Consider the following 16481-nt stretch of genomic DNA (forward strand, 5'->3'; position numbering starts at 1 on the left):
ATGTGGCACTGTTTGATTTCTCCATTATTTGGTCCTTTTCTAGGTCTTAAATTTGCATGTTATTGATGATGACATTCCGGAGCTAAATGAATATTTCCGTGTGACATTAGTCTCTGCAGTGTCTGGAGATGGAAAACTAGGTTCAACTCCTACCAGTGGAGCAAGTATAGATCCAGAAAAGGAAACTGCTGATATCAGCATTAAAGCCAGTGACCACCCATATGGTAACAGTGTTGGAGATGATACAGTCTTGTTGCAGATTTATGCATAGTTCTAGATCAAGAGATAAAAATTTGCTTAGCCTTGATAGTTGAGGAAGCAATGCCAAGTATTCCTATTTATATAACTTGAGATTAATTTATAATTTTTATACAAGAGTGAAAGCCAAGTTACTGATTCTTGAGAATAATACAAAAAAGGCATCAAAACTGCCCAGACCAAACAGGTGATGATCCCCTTCTTGCAAGTGAATAAAGATTGCATGCACATTTTCTGAAATGAGAATTCCTAATGGAGAGAGACATGACATCATGTTTATTATACCATTAAGTACCCAGTACTATGACATATTTGGACGCTTTTGGGAAGAGCTCAATTCATTCTTGTGCTGTGGTTTTAAGACTGGTATGGATATCAGTGAGAGATGGAATAGTACACAGCATATTCCAGGAAATAACATGATTGAGTCCCAAGGGCATATCAATGACTGGGTTTTAATTTAATAAGCATTAAATATAAATATTACAAATATCTTTGTTTCAATTTATTATTATAATTTCAATTTGGTACAAGAACTCATGTAAATAATACTTTTTGTCTGCCAGGTCTACTACAGTTCTCAGTGGGACCACCTCCACAGCCAGGTGATGAAATGATTCTGCCAGCTTCTGCTGTGCCCCATGTCACTGTTAAAGAAGAAGTCGGACAGATCAGATTGTTGGTAGTTCGTGCACAAGGGCTTCTTGGAACAGTTCTTGTGGAATACAGAACAGTACCACTTACAGCTTTCAGTCCTAAAGATTATCAGGTATGGTCATTGCTAAGGTGTGTAATTATTTTAGAATTTAATTAGATATATTTGTCCTGAAGATAGTCTTCAGTTTGCGTATTTTAGCTCAGCTATGATTCATTTCATGGAAACACTTTGTTTTGTATGGTGATGTGTTATATGAATGTAAAATACTCACTTAAAAATATAAATCACGATATGCATTTTGCCTCAGAAGCTTCAGGTTTTGGTTTTGATTCTGATTTCCTTAAGAGAAATGCAGCAAGAATGGATATTTGCTGTTGTTGCTGAGTATATCAAATGATATTAGCATAAAGTTGCATGTACAGGTGGAGATTATATTTGTGCATACTAGGGTTTGTATTTGTTCAAGAACATAACCTGTATGTATCTGTATTTGCTTGTGTAACTGCTGTTTATGTAGAACAATGTAGATGAATGCAGATGCTAATTTGCTGAATTTAGATTGCTTTTTCTTTTAACACTCAGCAGATTTTTTAAAAGCTTAGATGAAGAAAAGTAGACATTTTGGCAAAGACAAAAAGAATCAAGGTTATATTTCTTTTTAATTTTGATGAAAATGTTAAACTGGAACAACAATGTGAAAAGTTTTCATATTACAGGCTGTTTTGGGTGTGCTGGAATTTCAGCCAGGAGAAAGATACAAGTACATTACTGTTAACATCACTGATAATTCTATTCCTGAATTAGAAAAAACTTTTAAAGTGGAGCTGTTGAACCCAGAGGGAGGAGGTAAGGAACATGTCAATCCATTGGTTGAATTTTCATGATCTCTACTCATCCATTAAAATCAAACCTTTTGTACTATTTCTAAAGATAAACATCCCCACACTCCCCAGACAGCAGTAAATTTTTTTAGGAAAGAACTGGTCTTCAGATATTTTGTTCGTTATTGGTGTAAACCACCAGATCTCAAATAAAGTGTATTGTTACCATGCATTAAGTCCTTTCTGCTTTTCAAATGACATAATTTCATTGTCGGTAGTGAGAAATAAAATAATTAAAAATAATTTCATTTTTCAAAAATATATCAATATTTAAGGCTAAACAGCCAAAGTGTGTTTCTTATCAGCCTCTTGAGTAAAATTGGAGGAACTCCAATGCACTGGCTCCTAGCTGATTCAGATGGATTATAATGTTAGAAAATTGTGGGGTTTGAGATGCCTGGGGAGTTTAGCTATGTTGGAGAGCTAGCTGGTAAGCTATGTGGTAGGACATGAAAAATCCTCAGTGTAAATTGTGGTGTTAGTTGTTAGTCTCACAAGAGTTGGCAAGCATCAGTGATCCTGCCACTTACGCCTTAGGGGTTTTATTTTCTTTGCAAAAACATTTTAAGGGATATTACAAGCTGTTTGGAGGAAAAGAAGTAATTTTAAACACTGACAGCAATAATGTACTTTTGAAATGATGTTTCTCTAAGCAATTCAGAGATGTAAGTGTGATGCCTCCTGGAAAGTTAGATCACACTAATTTGAATGTCTGTGGTGCAATGTAGCACTATGGTGCTCTGTAGTGACTCTTTTGGTAAAAACTTCAGCCCTTTCATGCATGTGGGATTTATTGTCAAGTAGTTGTTTTGTTAAATGAACTTTTCTCTTTGAAAAGTTAACTTTAGTAATTTACTAGACAGAGACCCTCTGAACACAAAACCCCTCTTTTTGGCCTTTCCAACAACACCACTGCAAGCAGAAAACTTAGGATAAAGGTTTCATTAGTTAAGCTTTCTGCTGATTATCCCAGCTTTCTGGCACATGGTTTTGATTTGTGAGAAAATATTAGAATAAGAGAGTTTAACAGGGTTTAGCCAGTGCTTTCCCCCTCTCCCTCATTTCTTAGTTCTCCACTACAGGCTTCATTTAGGAGTGAGAAAGAGGGGGCACAAAGGGAAAGAAAAAAAAGTTGAATGGGTTTTCTTTCCTATTTCTTTCTGTTGCTGTTTCCAGTGTCATAAATTAAATAAGAGCTGGCATATTCAGTATTTTTCTGGCTTTTATCAGAAATTCTCTATACTTTCATGTCCAAAATTGATGCTTTCCTAGAATACTTCCCTCTCTTTTTGTGTTGTCCAGAAATGTTTAAATTACTATCTGCTTTCTCTTTATTTATAAATGTATATATGTGTATATATGTGTATGTCTGTCATCTTAAAGTTGCTGAGCTCTTTAGAAATGATGGCAGTGGTAGTGGTGATGGGAACGTGGATTTCTTCCTTTCAACTGTCCATCAACGTGGTAAGCATTTTTGATTAATCCGTATTTTTATTTATAATTTTAACGTTCGTCATGAGTTACTATACAGGTACAACTTGTCATAGTGTCCTTTATGTGAGGTTAGAGATGATTTATTTATTTTTCTCATAAAGTTTTGTCAAAAATATTCTTTTCCATTTTAATTTAGGTATAATTTCACTAGCAGTCAGTGTTTAGTGTAAAGCAGAAAAAAACAGCTTCTACATCTACAGAATCTACGATATAACTATATTGTAGTAAAACAATGGTCATTTCCGAATGAAAAATTGAAAAATTAACTTTGTTTGAAAATTGTCAACCTTTCTGGGGAGCAAAAAGCAAAGACACTTTTTAAACTGAAGGTAATTTTAAAATGGTCTGATTGTATGCTTCTACGTAGTAATACAATAATTTGAGTAATACGTTCTTTGTATTACTTTGATCCCTGCATGGCAAAAATACTCTTTGAGAAAAGCAAGCTGTATTAGATTTTAAGGAAACAGCTTAATTGTTTTTAATTTTTCATCTTTCATTTCTTCAGGCTTCTATTTATGTCATGACATACAGAAACCAAAAATAATTTAATATTGAGAAAACAAAGAAATACTAGATGGAGAAGTAGCATAAAATCGGAGGGAAAACCCTATTCATACAGGACTTCAAATTAAACATAGAAATGTCAAAATATTATATGAGCACTCATTATGCAGATTGAGTAATTTATTCTCCTGTGACAGCCTGATTATAATTTTATTTGTAAGTGCAAAGCATTTTAGTTTGAATTTAAGGGTAAGTCTGCGCTTTAGCCAGTTTTTGGAACTTCCTGGGTAGGGGTTTTTTGTTTGTTTGTTTGGTTTTTTGTTTTTTGTTTTTGGTTTTGGTTTTTTTTTGGTGGGTTTTATTTTGTCCTTAACATTCTCTTTCCAAAAAAAAATCTTTCCCTTTTCCTTGTTTCCAGAAATGGTTTTCTTAAGTGCCAGGCCCTTTTTCCTCTCTCAGTAGCAAGTTATTTCACCCAACACAATATTTTTAGTAGTAGAATTTACCTGACTTGGTTTTTTTAGCTTTGTTTTTCATTCCAGCTTATGTTAGGATAATACCTGCATTCATCTGGTCATTCTGCTTACGTTGTGGTTTACCATATAACTCTCCACCCTGCTAAATTCTGCTCTGTTTTCATTCTTTAAGCTTGTAGTTTTGTTTCTGTTCCTCCTTTAAAATATTAATTTTTTGTCATCATATAGTTCCATGGAATGGCTGTCAGGGCTGCATTATTAAAATTTTAGTTCCTTATTATTAAAATTCAGTTCCTTATCCATATGGAGACTTACTGTTCATTTAAGAAAAAAGACAAACACAGAACAGCATAGATACTCCAGTCATGTTCGCCTTTGTGTTTTTGTAACTTGTCTCTTTAGCTGTTTTCTGTCATGTAGGAAAAGATGCTTGAAAAAAAAATAATCTTTTTTGGAACTTGCACTTAACAGCTAGCTTGGGAATTGCATCCCACATCCTTGTGACTATTGAGGCTTCTGATGATGCTCATGGTGTGTTTGAGTTCAGTGCTGAGTCACTTTCAGTGAATGGAACTGAGCCTGAAGATGGAGATAGCAGTATTGTGCTTCAGGTCAGAAAGCTTTGAGTCTCATATTGCTGTGCAGTCCGCTTCTGTCTGTTCTACATCTACGGGTTTATAGCAACTTTGTCATGCACATCTGTTTTTCCAGTTCATACCTGAGTTTGCTAATGTTTGTCATTCACCTTGAAAACAAAATATCCACAGATTCAAAATGCTTCTATTTGTTTGCAATTGAGGTACTAATATCTTAAAATACCTGTAATGACAATATAACAATCACAGCAGAGCTGAGATAATAAAAATTACAGGTTTTTAAAACACAGGTTTATCTTTAACTCATCATGTTACTGTGTTTGCTTAACTGCATTTCAAACTTTTGGTTTTAGTTCTCATAGAACAAAACTATGTAGATCTCTATATTTCTCCCTTAGGTTATGAGAACTCATGGGGCCTTGTCTCAGGTGACACTGCATTGGATCATAGCCTGTGATCCTACCAAAGACCTGATCTCTACAGATGGGAATGTAACATTTGATGTTGGCCAAGTGAGAGCAAACATTACAGTACAGGTTTCTCCTGATGAAGATCCTGAATTGGATAAAGTTTTTTCAGTTCTGATCGTCAATGTCTCCAGTGGTCGTCTTGGAAATCATACTAATGCAACATTAACTGTTCTAGCTAATGACGATCCATATGGAGTCTTCAGCTTTTCTGAGCAAAACAGACCGATAAAAGTGGAGGAAGAAACAAAAAATGTCTCCCTGACAATAATAAGGCGTGGTGGTCTCCTTGGTACAGTAATGGTGACATACAGAACTATTGGCGATGATGAGAAATCACCTTTTTTTGCACCTGATGTTGTCAGAGCAATAGAGGGAAAAGACTATATACCCATTACAGGTTATGTGATCTTCGCAACCAATCAAAGTGAGGCCACAATATCCTTGCCTATTTTGGATGATGATGATCCTGAGAGGTCAGAATCTGTTTTTGTGGAGCTAAGTGGTATTGTTTTGATCAAGAAAGTACAAGATCGGCCAAGTAAGTGTCTTACATAAAATGTAACAAATGTAATAAATATAAAGGTTAGTATTTATATTTAACAGGATAAAATGCAGCAAGTTAAATGAACTTTTTACCTCTCCCAAACTCTGTATAGTGCCTTGTGCTCTGTGGGCATTTATTTCCTTTGGCACAGTATTTTATTAGAAATAGCATTTTTTTCTTTTTTGCTTTGTCTTATCCAAGGTCTTTCAGGATAAATATGTTACAGTATTGGTTTGTACACCAATACCTGCTCATACAGTTTTGTTTCTGTAAGGTTCAGTATTAAGAAAAAACTAAGCTAATTTTGCTTGTTGAAACACAAAGTAGTCTTATGAAGGATAGTAGAATTACAGGCTTATGCTGCTTTCTCACTGTACACAATTTTTTCTTCATCCCTTATTCAGATAAATTCAGGTTATTACAGTCTTATCTATGCTTCAGATCTTCTCAGTATGTCTAGTTGCTGCCCTTGCCCCCAGACTAATCTTGATGTTAAGGGAAATTTCAGATATAATTCTACTTGGAGTTGAAATCTTATTTATATTTCATCATAGCAAGAATAAAACTAAATTTTTTCTGAAATGTATTGATGTTACTACTGACCTTAGGACTGAAGATATAAATAAATTCACAGTGCCTTACCTTCTCAGAAAAATTATGGCTTGTATGCTCCACAGCATGGTAGGAAAATGTTATTAAAAATTGGGTTGGGTTTTTTTTACTGCCAAAATAGAATTCAAACACCAAAAGTATGTTGCTGTGGTTTGTAGTTATACTTTGTCCTATTCTAGAAAAGATAATTTTGATGAAAGCTAGTGGCAACTAACCACTAAACTCACATGTTTCTCTTTGAACTCTATGGATAGCAAGCATTTCAGGTACCCCCTCACTAAATTTTCTTTATATTTCAGTTATAAATTCTCCTCGGCTTGGATCAGCGGATGAGATAATAGCTCATGTGATTATCAATGCCAATGATGATGCTTTTGGAACACTTCAGCTTTCAGCTTCAACTGTGCGAGTTGCTGAAAATCATGTTGGACCAATCATTAATGTGACCAGAACTGGGGGAATATTTTCAGATGTTTCTGTGAAATTTAAAGCTGTGCCAATAACTGCAACACCTGGTAAGCAGAATACCATAAGTATGCAGTCTGTGTGAAAGTTGAAAGAGCAGTCAAAGCATATGAATATATATTGAATGAAAAATAAAGTAGTGAGACACTGACTGACTCTGCTTAGCAAATATGAATCCAAGCCCTATGGAAAAGTTCATGCGTTGGATTTTAGAAAGCTCTGAGACATCATCACTAGAGAATCTAGAAAGGAGAAATGAGGGAAGGATTTGGGGTGTTTGTTTACTTAGTAGCTCACAAGCTCTTAATAAAAGAAAATAAATAAAAATAAAATAAAGTAGTGAGACACTGACTGACTCTGCTTAGCAAATATGAATCCAAGCCCTATGGAAAAGTTCATGCGTTGGATTTTAGAAAGCTCTGAGACATCATCACTAGAGAATCTAGAAAGGAGAAATGAGGGAAGGATTTGGGGTGTTTGTTTACTTAGTAGCTCACAAGCTCTTAATAAAAGAAAATAAATAAAAATAAAATAGTAGTATAGCTACCAGTGGATGAATTCAATCAAAATGCAAAGAGACTTGAACTTCTGAAAATGGAAGGTAAAGTTCACCAGTTGGTCCCTGCTGTAGAGAAATCTGCAGGGTCAATACCACTTAGTTATAAATCAAACACACTGTATTTAAGCCATGTCCAAAATTGAATAGAGGGTGTTTCATCCTCTGAGAACCGGTATTTTAATGTCATGTTTATGTGACACTGTTATAAATCAAGTCTGTAGATAGAGTGATATCAGAGTATGCGTTCAATTACTTTCTGAAGCAGAACTGTGATCGAGTGTATCACATTCTTAGAGACATGTTTGCCTAAAGTGCCATCTGCACACAAAATATGCCTTTTACTACTTTGACATCTACTTTTGACAAAGGTGCTTCTTTCTGTTCAGTTTTATCTCCTGGAAATCCAAGCAGAAATTATAAATCAAAGACCGAAACGTCTTGGTAGTGTGGCCTTGTCAACAGGAGACAATAATGGACCTCTTGGTCCAAGAGTGCAAACTCTGTTTTAGTCAAACCAAATTTAATTTTGATGCATCCAGATATCTAAAAGGTAATATTAATTAAAAAAAATGCTTGGGTTGTCTGGGTCTGAAGAGAAAGCCCCATCAAACGACAGAGGAATGCATGTGTAAGGAAAAAGGGAAGATGGGTATTACTGATGATGCTCACTACACTGAACCATAATGCATTGGTATTGTATAAGATTTATTGTTTTGGATTTTTTTGCATCCACAAATCTAGGTGAGGACTACAGTGTAGCCTCATCAGATGTTGTCTTACTAGAAGGGGAAACAAGTAAAGCTGTGCCAATTTATATAATCAATGATATCAATCCTGAAGTTGAGGAGTCATTTTATGTTCAGCTGCTAAATCAAACAACAGGAGGAGCCTTGCTTGGATCTTTGACAAGGGCAATCATAACTATTGAAGCTTCCGATGACCCATTTGGATCCTTTGGTAAATGAATGCATATTTTCTTTCTTCTGTTAACATTTTTACTGTGGGTTTGTGAGTGACCTGTTACTGGGCAGCTGAATGAAAACATTCAGAAGGGGAAGTCTGGATGAAAACAGTAGGGAAAAAAATAAAATAAACTGAATTAAAACATGTAATTGAGGACTAATGGTGGTTTAAATGAACAAAACAGTATTATTTAGTCAGTTGATATAGCAAGGTTTTGGAATCTTCTAATGGAGATAGATGGATTTTAATTTACTTTTTTTTACTTTGAATGTATTCTAAGTGCTACATTTCTGTGATAGGTTTAGGCCAAGATATACATTCTAATATGTGTTGCTTCAATATTTTAATACCTTTGTTATACTACATAAACAGCTATAGCAGATTTAAAAATCCAGAGAAATTGAATAATGTAAAGATAAATTAAATTACATTATCTTATTTTCTGTCAAATACTTCAGGTTTTCTCCTGCCTACTATTGAGAAAATGAACTATGTATACATTCCAAAATAAGTTTCATTACATAGGTTTTGAGAACAATTTTGGTGGTATTAAAAATTTAATCTTATTTTAGAAATCAATGGTATTTTGTTTGTTGTTTGGTTTTTGAAGTACTTTTTCCTGCTTTTTCCTTTGGTTTTCCCTTGTCTCCCCTCAGTACTCTGCTTAGTTCCTCTTGTTCTATTTTGTCAGTAGACGGTGATAGAGGAAAGAAAACATGGAAAAAAATAATTAATTCCAAGTGGCTAATTAATTAACTTAATTCTTAGAAACTAAAATGTTAATAGAAGGAAGACTTTTGGTGCCTTAAAAAGAGCATAGCCAGCAGGTGAAAGCAGGTGGTCCTGCTCCTATACTCAGCATTTGCAAGGCCACATCTGGAGTACTGTGTCCAGTTCTGGGCTTCCCATTACAAGAGAGACATGGAAATCCTGCAGCTGGTCCAGTGGAGGGCTTCAAAGATGGTTAAGGGAGTAAAGCATCTCTCCTATGGGGAAAGGCTGAGGGAGTTGGGCCTGTTCAGCCTCAAGAAGAGACAACTGAAGGGGGACCCCATCAGTGTCTATACGTATCTGAAGGGAGAGTGTCAAGAGGATGGAATCAGGCTCTTCTCAGTTATGCCAACCGACAGGGCAAGAGGCAGTGGGCAGAAACTGATGCACAGGAAGTTCCACCTCAATATAAGGAAGAACTTCTGTACCATGTGAGTGACCGTGTACTGGAACAGATTACCCAGAGAGGTTGTGGAGTCTGTCTCACTGAAGATATCCAGGAACCGTCTGGACACAATCCTATGCAATATGCTGTAGGATGACCCTGCTTGAGTTGGGAGTTGGGACCAGATTATCCAGAGTGGTCCTTTCCAACCTTACACATTCCGTGATTCTCTAACTTCTTCTGAATGTGTTCCATATGAAATTGTTTTAATTTATTTCTTCAATAATTGACATGAGAGCTAGTAAAGAGTTTCTTTGCTGGGAATAATTATGAAATTATCTGATAAGAGTTTAGAAACAGTTTGTTGTTAGCCTCAAACAATGGCTGTGCTGGAATAGACTTTTTGGATGAGGGCTTAGTTTTAATGCTGATTTTCTCTGCAGATGAAAATGTGAATATTTGAAGTTTGTTTTTAAGTTTAAACCTGATTGAAAGTGGTTTACCTGTGCAAGTAAGTGCAGTCAAGTGAAATAAAGCTGTGTACTACAGGTGGTGATGTATTTTCTTTCAATTTTGTTGTTAACGCACTACATCTCTCTATGGTGTACTTCAGTTTTTCAGAATACCGAATTCACTGTGGAGGAGCCTGAGTTTGGATCAGTAACCGTAAATCTGCCCATAATCCGCAATGCTGGGACACTGGGTAATGTTACTGTCCAATGGGCTGCTACCATTAATGGTCATCCTGCTGATGAAGACTTGCAAGTTGCCATGGGTAATATTACTTTTGCCCCTGGGGAAGCCATTCAGATGTTGATGTTGGAAATCCTGGCTGATGGTGTTCCAGAAGTAGAGGAAGTAAGTAAAGCAGTTATATTTTTCTTGAAGACTATTGAAGTTTTAACTTGTAAAGATACATATGCAAATCAAAACATGGAATATTCAGGCAGGAAGGTGTGAGAAGTTGCTTGTGATTGTTTTTAGAACTAGCAAAACTTGTTTAATTGCATTATTTTTCATTTTTTTCTCTTTTGAGATTGTCCGAGTAGAATTGACTCAGGCCTCCAATGGTGGTGCTATTGGCTCAGATGGTGTGGCAAACATTGTAATACTTGCCAATGATAATCCTTATGGCACAGTTTTCTTTCATCAATCCTCATATCGAATTCAGGAGCCACTAGAAAGAAATTTGCTTGCAAACATAACAGTCAGGCGAAGGTTTGTATAATGTTTGCTTTTTCTGTATATCTTATCTTTTCTTTTTTTGCTATAATTTTATATATCATGCTCTTACGTGAGTATTTGCATCAGTGTCTTGATCTGTCAGCACAATTAATTTTTATTTCATAAACATTGATTTTGAACTAGATATCTACTTATTAGAATAGTACATAAAGTACTTAAATGTAATATACACTGTACTGTAAACCAAGTGTACACAGTCTACTTGAAGTTTCATTTTGCCTGTTAAATTGTCAAATCCTTTAAAGCTGCAAAACAGCCTACTCCTGTGATTTGAATTGGAGTACAGTATTCATCAACCCATGTGTGATGGAAGACATCAAAAAGAGGAGAACAGGTTTTATGCATGTCATATGTTATCCTGAGGACACTTAGGAGAAACAATGATAAGGTTGGACAACACAGGCTATTTCTGCCTTGCCAGTCCTAAGAAGACTGTCAATTCCTAGAAACAAATGTATGCAAACATGTACTCTTAACAGATTGCTACCCAAGGTAGAAATAATCAAATTGCTGTCCAAAAAAAACCCAAACAAGGCTACTCAGTTTTTCTGGTACTAGTTTCAAGGGAATCCAATTTAATTAACTATTTGTAACATTTCTGCAATTCAGAAAGGGTCAGTTGATTTTGTTAACTTTACTCTTAACTCAGCAATGTACAGAATATTAGATATGCTTCACCAGTTAACATGATTTTTTTGTTTAAATGTCTTTTAGTGGGGGAAGGTTTGGTCAGCTGCAAATATTTTACAGCACTTCTGATACTGACATCGTAGCTCTTGCCATTGAACAAGGTGAAGATATCCTGGTATATTATGAGTCTCCTGTACAAGGAATTCCTGACCAGCCATCCAAGACCAGTGTTAACGTATCGACAGCAAGTGACCCACTGTATGCCTGTGCAACTCAGTGCCTAAAAGAACAAGCATGTTCAGCCTTTACATTTTCTGGTGCCTCTGAGATTCCTCTCTGCCTTTGGCTGACAACAGAGATCAGCCCATTAAATAACATGTCAGGATTCTGGACCTACAAGAAAAACTCCAGCAGTGCATGCACTCTGTTTAGCACACAAGCCATTGCTGGTAGTGATTATGAACCTGTCACAAGACAGTGGGCCATCATGCAGGAAGGGGAAGAGTTTGCAAATCTCACAGTTACTATACTCCCTGATGACCTACCAGAGTTGGATGAAAAATTCACTATATCCATTTTGAAAGTTGAACTAATGAACATCTCAGCCAGTTTAAAAAACCAACCAACTATAGGACAGCCAAATACTTCCATAGTTATCATAATGATGAATGGGGATGCCTTTGGAGTATTTAAGATCTACAGTGTAAGTCCCAATGCAACAGAGGAAGGTCGCTATATTGAAGTAGAAGAATGCCCTCAGGCCAACGTACAGCTAATGATAGATAGAACAGAAGGCAGCCTGGGACAGGTGACAGTGGAATGGCGTGTTGTCGGTGGAACTGCTACCCCACATTTGGATTTTGTAGGTGTTGGTGAGATTCTGGTGTTTGCTGAAGGTGAGGCAAGGTTTTGCACTAGCTTCTGTTATATAAAGCTAAAGAAAAGCAAAAAGAACCTGACAAAAACACACACGCTAAAAGATGAGAAGTATTAATATCTAATTATTTTTTTAAAATAGTGCCATGTGCTTTATAAAGATTATGTTTTTACCACATAAATAAGGAATAATAGTGCTGAAGGTAGTTGTTATATCAAGGATAATGAAAATGAGAATCAAGCCTAAGTGGTCTTTTGTTAATCTTCAGTCAGTACAGTACTAATTTTAATGATAATATCTTTTCAGATTCTGAGATTGTATTGATTTGAAAACATATTTTTAAAAAATGCAAAGAGGATATACAAGTCTATGGCAGGCATTACTTAAGCACTATAGAACATGACAGATGTACTTTATATTTTTGAAGTCTGAAATGATTGAACGGTTGTTTTGAAAACAATTTATGGGAGTGTAGTAAAGATTCTAGTGTGTAAGCTAGCTTGCTAAATCATAACTTTTTATTAGTAATTGGATAAAACTTCATAATGACATTCAGTAACTTCTACACAGGTAAATTAATAAATATTCTTCATGTCATTTTTTAATAATATGTAAGTATTTACTACTATAGGAAATTATTGTATCTGTTTAAAAGTTGATTTCTGTGAATGTGTAAGCATGTATATGTTCTTCTTGCAGGTGAAACAAAAAAGATGGTCACACTGACCATTATAGATGATTCAGAGCCAGAGGATGATGAAAGCATCATAATCAGTCTGGTTCATACTGAAGGAGGGAGTAGGATTCTGCCCAGTTTTGACACTGTCACGGTGATTATCCTGGCAAATGACAATGTGGCTGGAATCATTAGCTTCCAGACAGCTGCAAGGTCTGTTATTGTTCATGAAGGTGGGTCCTGTGTGTTGACCGCATTCTGTTTGTTTCACACAAGCTTCCATCTCTGTGCTTTCTGTTGATAGTGATTGTGCCACTGTTCAGAGAATGCCAGCTAGAAGAGAGTAACCACATGCTTGGCATACATTTCTTTGTATATTTAACTCTTGCAAGCAAAGCAATTAAATGAAATATGTGAAAAGAATAAATATACCATATCCAAAGCCATTTTATATGTCAGCATCTGTTCTTTCATTTTTTTTCCTGAAGATTATGCTTTACTTCTATTGGCACTGCATTTCAAAACTCCTTTTAGCATTTCTTCTCTTATTCATTTATATCATATTTCAGAACTGTGTATAAGTCCTGTACAATTAGTAATCTTAAGCAAGTAACATCTGTCATTGACTTACAATTAACTTTAAATCTTCTAGAAAATATTCCCACAGAAAGATTAAGATCAAATCTCCCACCATGTTTAAACCTGCTGTTTTAAAATTTTCTGTTTATGCTTTTATATGCTAGCTAATTTCAGAGATGCATTAGTCTTAATGTCGTCACTCACTCATGACTTTTGAGAAAGAACAGTAATAATTTGATATCTAATGTCTGCTAGTGCTTTAGTAGAGCATGTTGAGTGTTTGATCTAAGGTTTGGTACAGTTCTGCATAGGATAATAGCAGTACTAGTGGTGATTGCTTCTGGGAGCTTTTGTTGGATTGTCAGTGTATTGCCGTCTCATATTTTTCTGACGCGTAAACTGATGAGCAGGGAAAGTTATCAAAACAGAAATTTGCTGTCCAAGAATGCGTGTGTTGCATTTCCTCAAGAGAACATGTTCTGTTTTTTAACAAAAATGAAAAGGTACCATAACTTTTTGGGTTTTATCTAGGTATGTTTTGTGTTATTTCTGTGCTAGTGTGTGCCCAGTTTTCATCCTTTATTCCTCCACATTAATGGTTCTGATCTGCGTGCCAAGCCAGCTGCAGTCTGGCAGACTAAGAGCAACTGGTAAGGAGCACAAGAAACTAATACGAAGTATCTCATCCTGAAAGGTTGTAATGACCCCAGATACTTTGAATAGGTTAAATACAACCATAACATGCTAGCAAATGCTGGCTATTTGAAGCTGAAAGGTTGTGCTGTAGTGTGGAAATTACTTGATTCCAATTCTTTCAACTTGTGGGAAAGTGCATTGCCTTATAGCAAGAAAAAACAACCAAATTAATTCCCTTTGATAAAAAAACCCAAATGAATGAGCTAAGGCCTTTAGATTATTTCAGTGGTTTTATTTAATTTTCAGTATCAAGGGTGTTTTTTTATGAAAACAAAAGTTAACAGATATAAATCCAAATATTGCTATATTTTATATTTGTTGTATATTGAACAGTTTCTGTCAAGCAACTTGGTATTATTTTCAAGTTGTGCATATTATTTATCACCTTATTGAGGGCAAGGGTAGCATTATAGTACAGGCAGAGCATGCAACAGTTGTGTGGCTGTGACTGTAGTAGATGTAGGCACACCGCAGCAATTTGAAAGAAGGAACAAGTGGAGGATGACTGAGTTCCTGTTCTCCTTGGTAAATGCAGAAATCTGAAGAAATATTAGAAACGGTGGAATATTGAAAAACTTAAAGCAAAATGCTGAAATTAACCTAATAACACTTTCAAGCTTCAGAACTCAATTAGTACTTCTATTAGTATTTCTTGCTGGGTAGGAATAACAAAGAATTTGGTAAAGCTGACTGGGAAACATGGGTCAGTAACTGACTGCTTGAGAGTCTGTAATTGTGATGAATTGTACTTTAGTTTTCTTCTTGGTGTTTGGATTACAGTATAACAGGCTTCTGCATTATAAAGTGTAGTCTTCCAGTCTTCAGTGAAAATTCATTGTATTGCATGATGTTGTATTGAAATAACCTTTGTATAAATTGTGTGTTCTGCAATGGTACTGAAGTAATGATTTTTCCGTCAAATATTTATTTAGTTGCAGTATATGTGCAAAATTCTCAAATAGGATAGAACAGATTTCATTGCAGTGTTAAACTGAAAATTAGCCTCAGGGAAACCTTTAAACTGGCAGTCTGTCCTCAGGTGTCTGAATGTAGAAGCAGAATACTTGTGATATCAATAAATTTTGAATTCCTTTTTTCTCTCACAAGTAGTGTGGGACAATTTAAAACAAGATATGAATATTGGTACATCTCCAGGTCTTAACTGAAGTTTGAAATGATGAAGCTGATTAATATACTAATGCTATGTATTTGAATATTGGTGTATACAGTTCTTGTATTCCTGCTTCACAATTTTGTGGTTTTAGTTAATTATATTAAGGTCTCTTGAAGTTAGTTGTTCATACCTATCTCATTGGTAGCCACTACATGTGTAGCTCTCTAATATTTCCTTATCAAAAAGGAACACATCCAGAAAATGATCAATTTGTTCCTGCCAGATTTAACTCTACAATACTGTCCTGCAATATAATATACCAGAATAACCAGATAGCATCCTAATTTGGTGCTCTTTAAATTGCATAATCAGTGAAAACAGCTGTGCTGCTCAATTCTGTATGCAATGGAGTAAGAGGCAACATAACACCACATCTGCTCTTTCACTTTCAGTGATGTATCTCAGTGTTTCTCAATAGGGCGACTTTCTTCTAAATGTCTACGTAACACAAATCAGAAGATGGAATTATTCCCAGTTTTGCAACAGTGAAAATAAAGAGTTTATACCAATACTAAGAACGTCATTTTCAGTCAGTTGAGAATAGAACTAAGTTTGTCAGATTTGTATTTTGATGAATTTTTGTTTTGTTTTCTTTATTCTTTAGTAAACAAAACAAAGCAAAATCTCATGTTATTATTTCCAAGCATCTCAATATTATAAATTTCTGCATATTTCTTGTCTTTGGAAGCCTATGCAATGCTGTACATACTGGCAAACCTTCATTCTGTGCACCTGAAACGTACTGTTAACATACAGGTGCAATAAACCTATGAGTTATAAACATCTGCCCTCTAATGTGAATCATAGAATTTAGAGGTTGAAATGGACCTTACAGATCATCTAGTCCCACCCCCCCCTGCCATGGGCAGGGACACCTCCTCACTAGATCAGATTGCTAAAGGCTTCACCCAGCCTGGCCTTGTACACTGCCAGGGTTCGGGCAGCTACCACTTCCCTGGGCAACC

At 35.6% G+C, this 16481-nt stretch overlaps 1 protein-coding gene across 1 annotated transcript in view; it reads left to right on the plus strand.

Annotated features, from left to right (window-relative positions):
* LOC103801937 (G-protein coupled receptor 98-like) overlaps positions 1-13300 on the plus strand; it is a gene marked incomplete at its 3' end in the record, with an annotated part of 60566 nt that extends 47266 nt beyond the window's left edge. Inside the window, exons 23-34 of the mRNA XM_009074375.1 lie at positions 44-224; positions 825-1027; positions 1633-1762; positions 3181-3261; positions 4746-4885; positions 5269-5878; positions 6796-7011; positions 8262-8477; positions 10253-10497; positions 10676-10857; positions 11599-12410; positions 13091-13300. Of these exons, the coding sequence (XP_009072623.1) occupies positions 44-224; positions 825-1027; positions 1633-1762; positions 3181-3261; positions 4746-4885; positions 5269-5878; positions 6796-7011; positions 8262-8477; positions 10253-10497; positions 10676-10857; positions 11599-12410; positions 13091-13300 (3226 nt within the window). The remainder of the gene's footprint in view (positions 1-43; positions 225-824; positions 1028-1632; positions 1763-3180; positions 3262-4745; positions 4886-5268; positions 5879-6795; positions 7012-8261; positions 8478-10252; positions 10498-10675; positions 10858-11598; positions 12411-13090) is intronic.
* Positions 13301-16481: the final 3181 nt, after the last annotated feature.

Source organism: Acanthisitta chloris, unplaced genomic scaffold, assembly GCF_000695815.1.
Source record: "Acanthisitta chloris isolate BGI_N310 unplaced genomic scaffold, ASM69581v1 scaffold9825, whole genome shotgun sequence".
Classification (NCBI taxonomy): Eukaryota; Metazoa; Chordata; class Aves; order Passeriformes; family Acanthisittidae; genus Acanthisitta; species Acanthisitta chloris.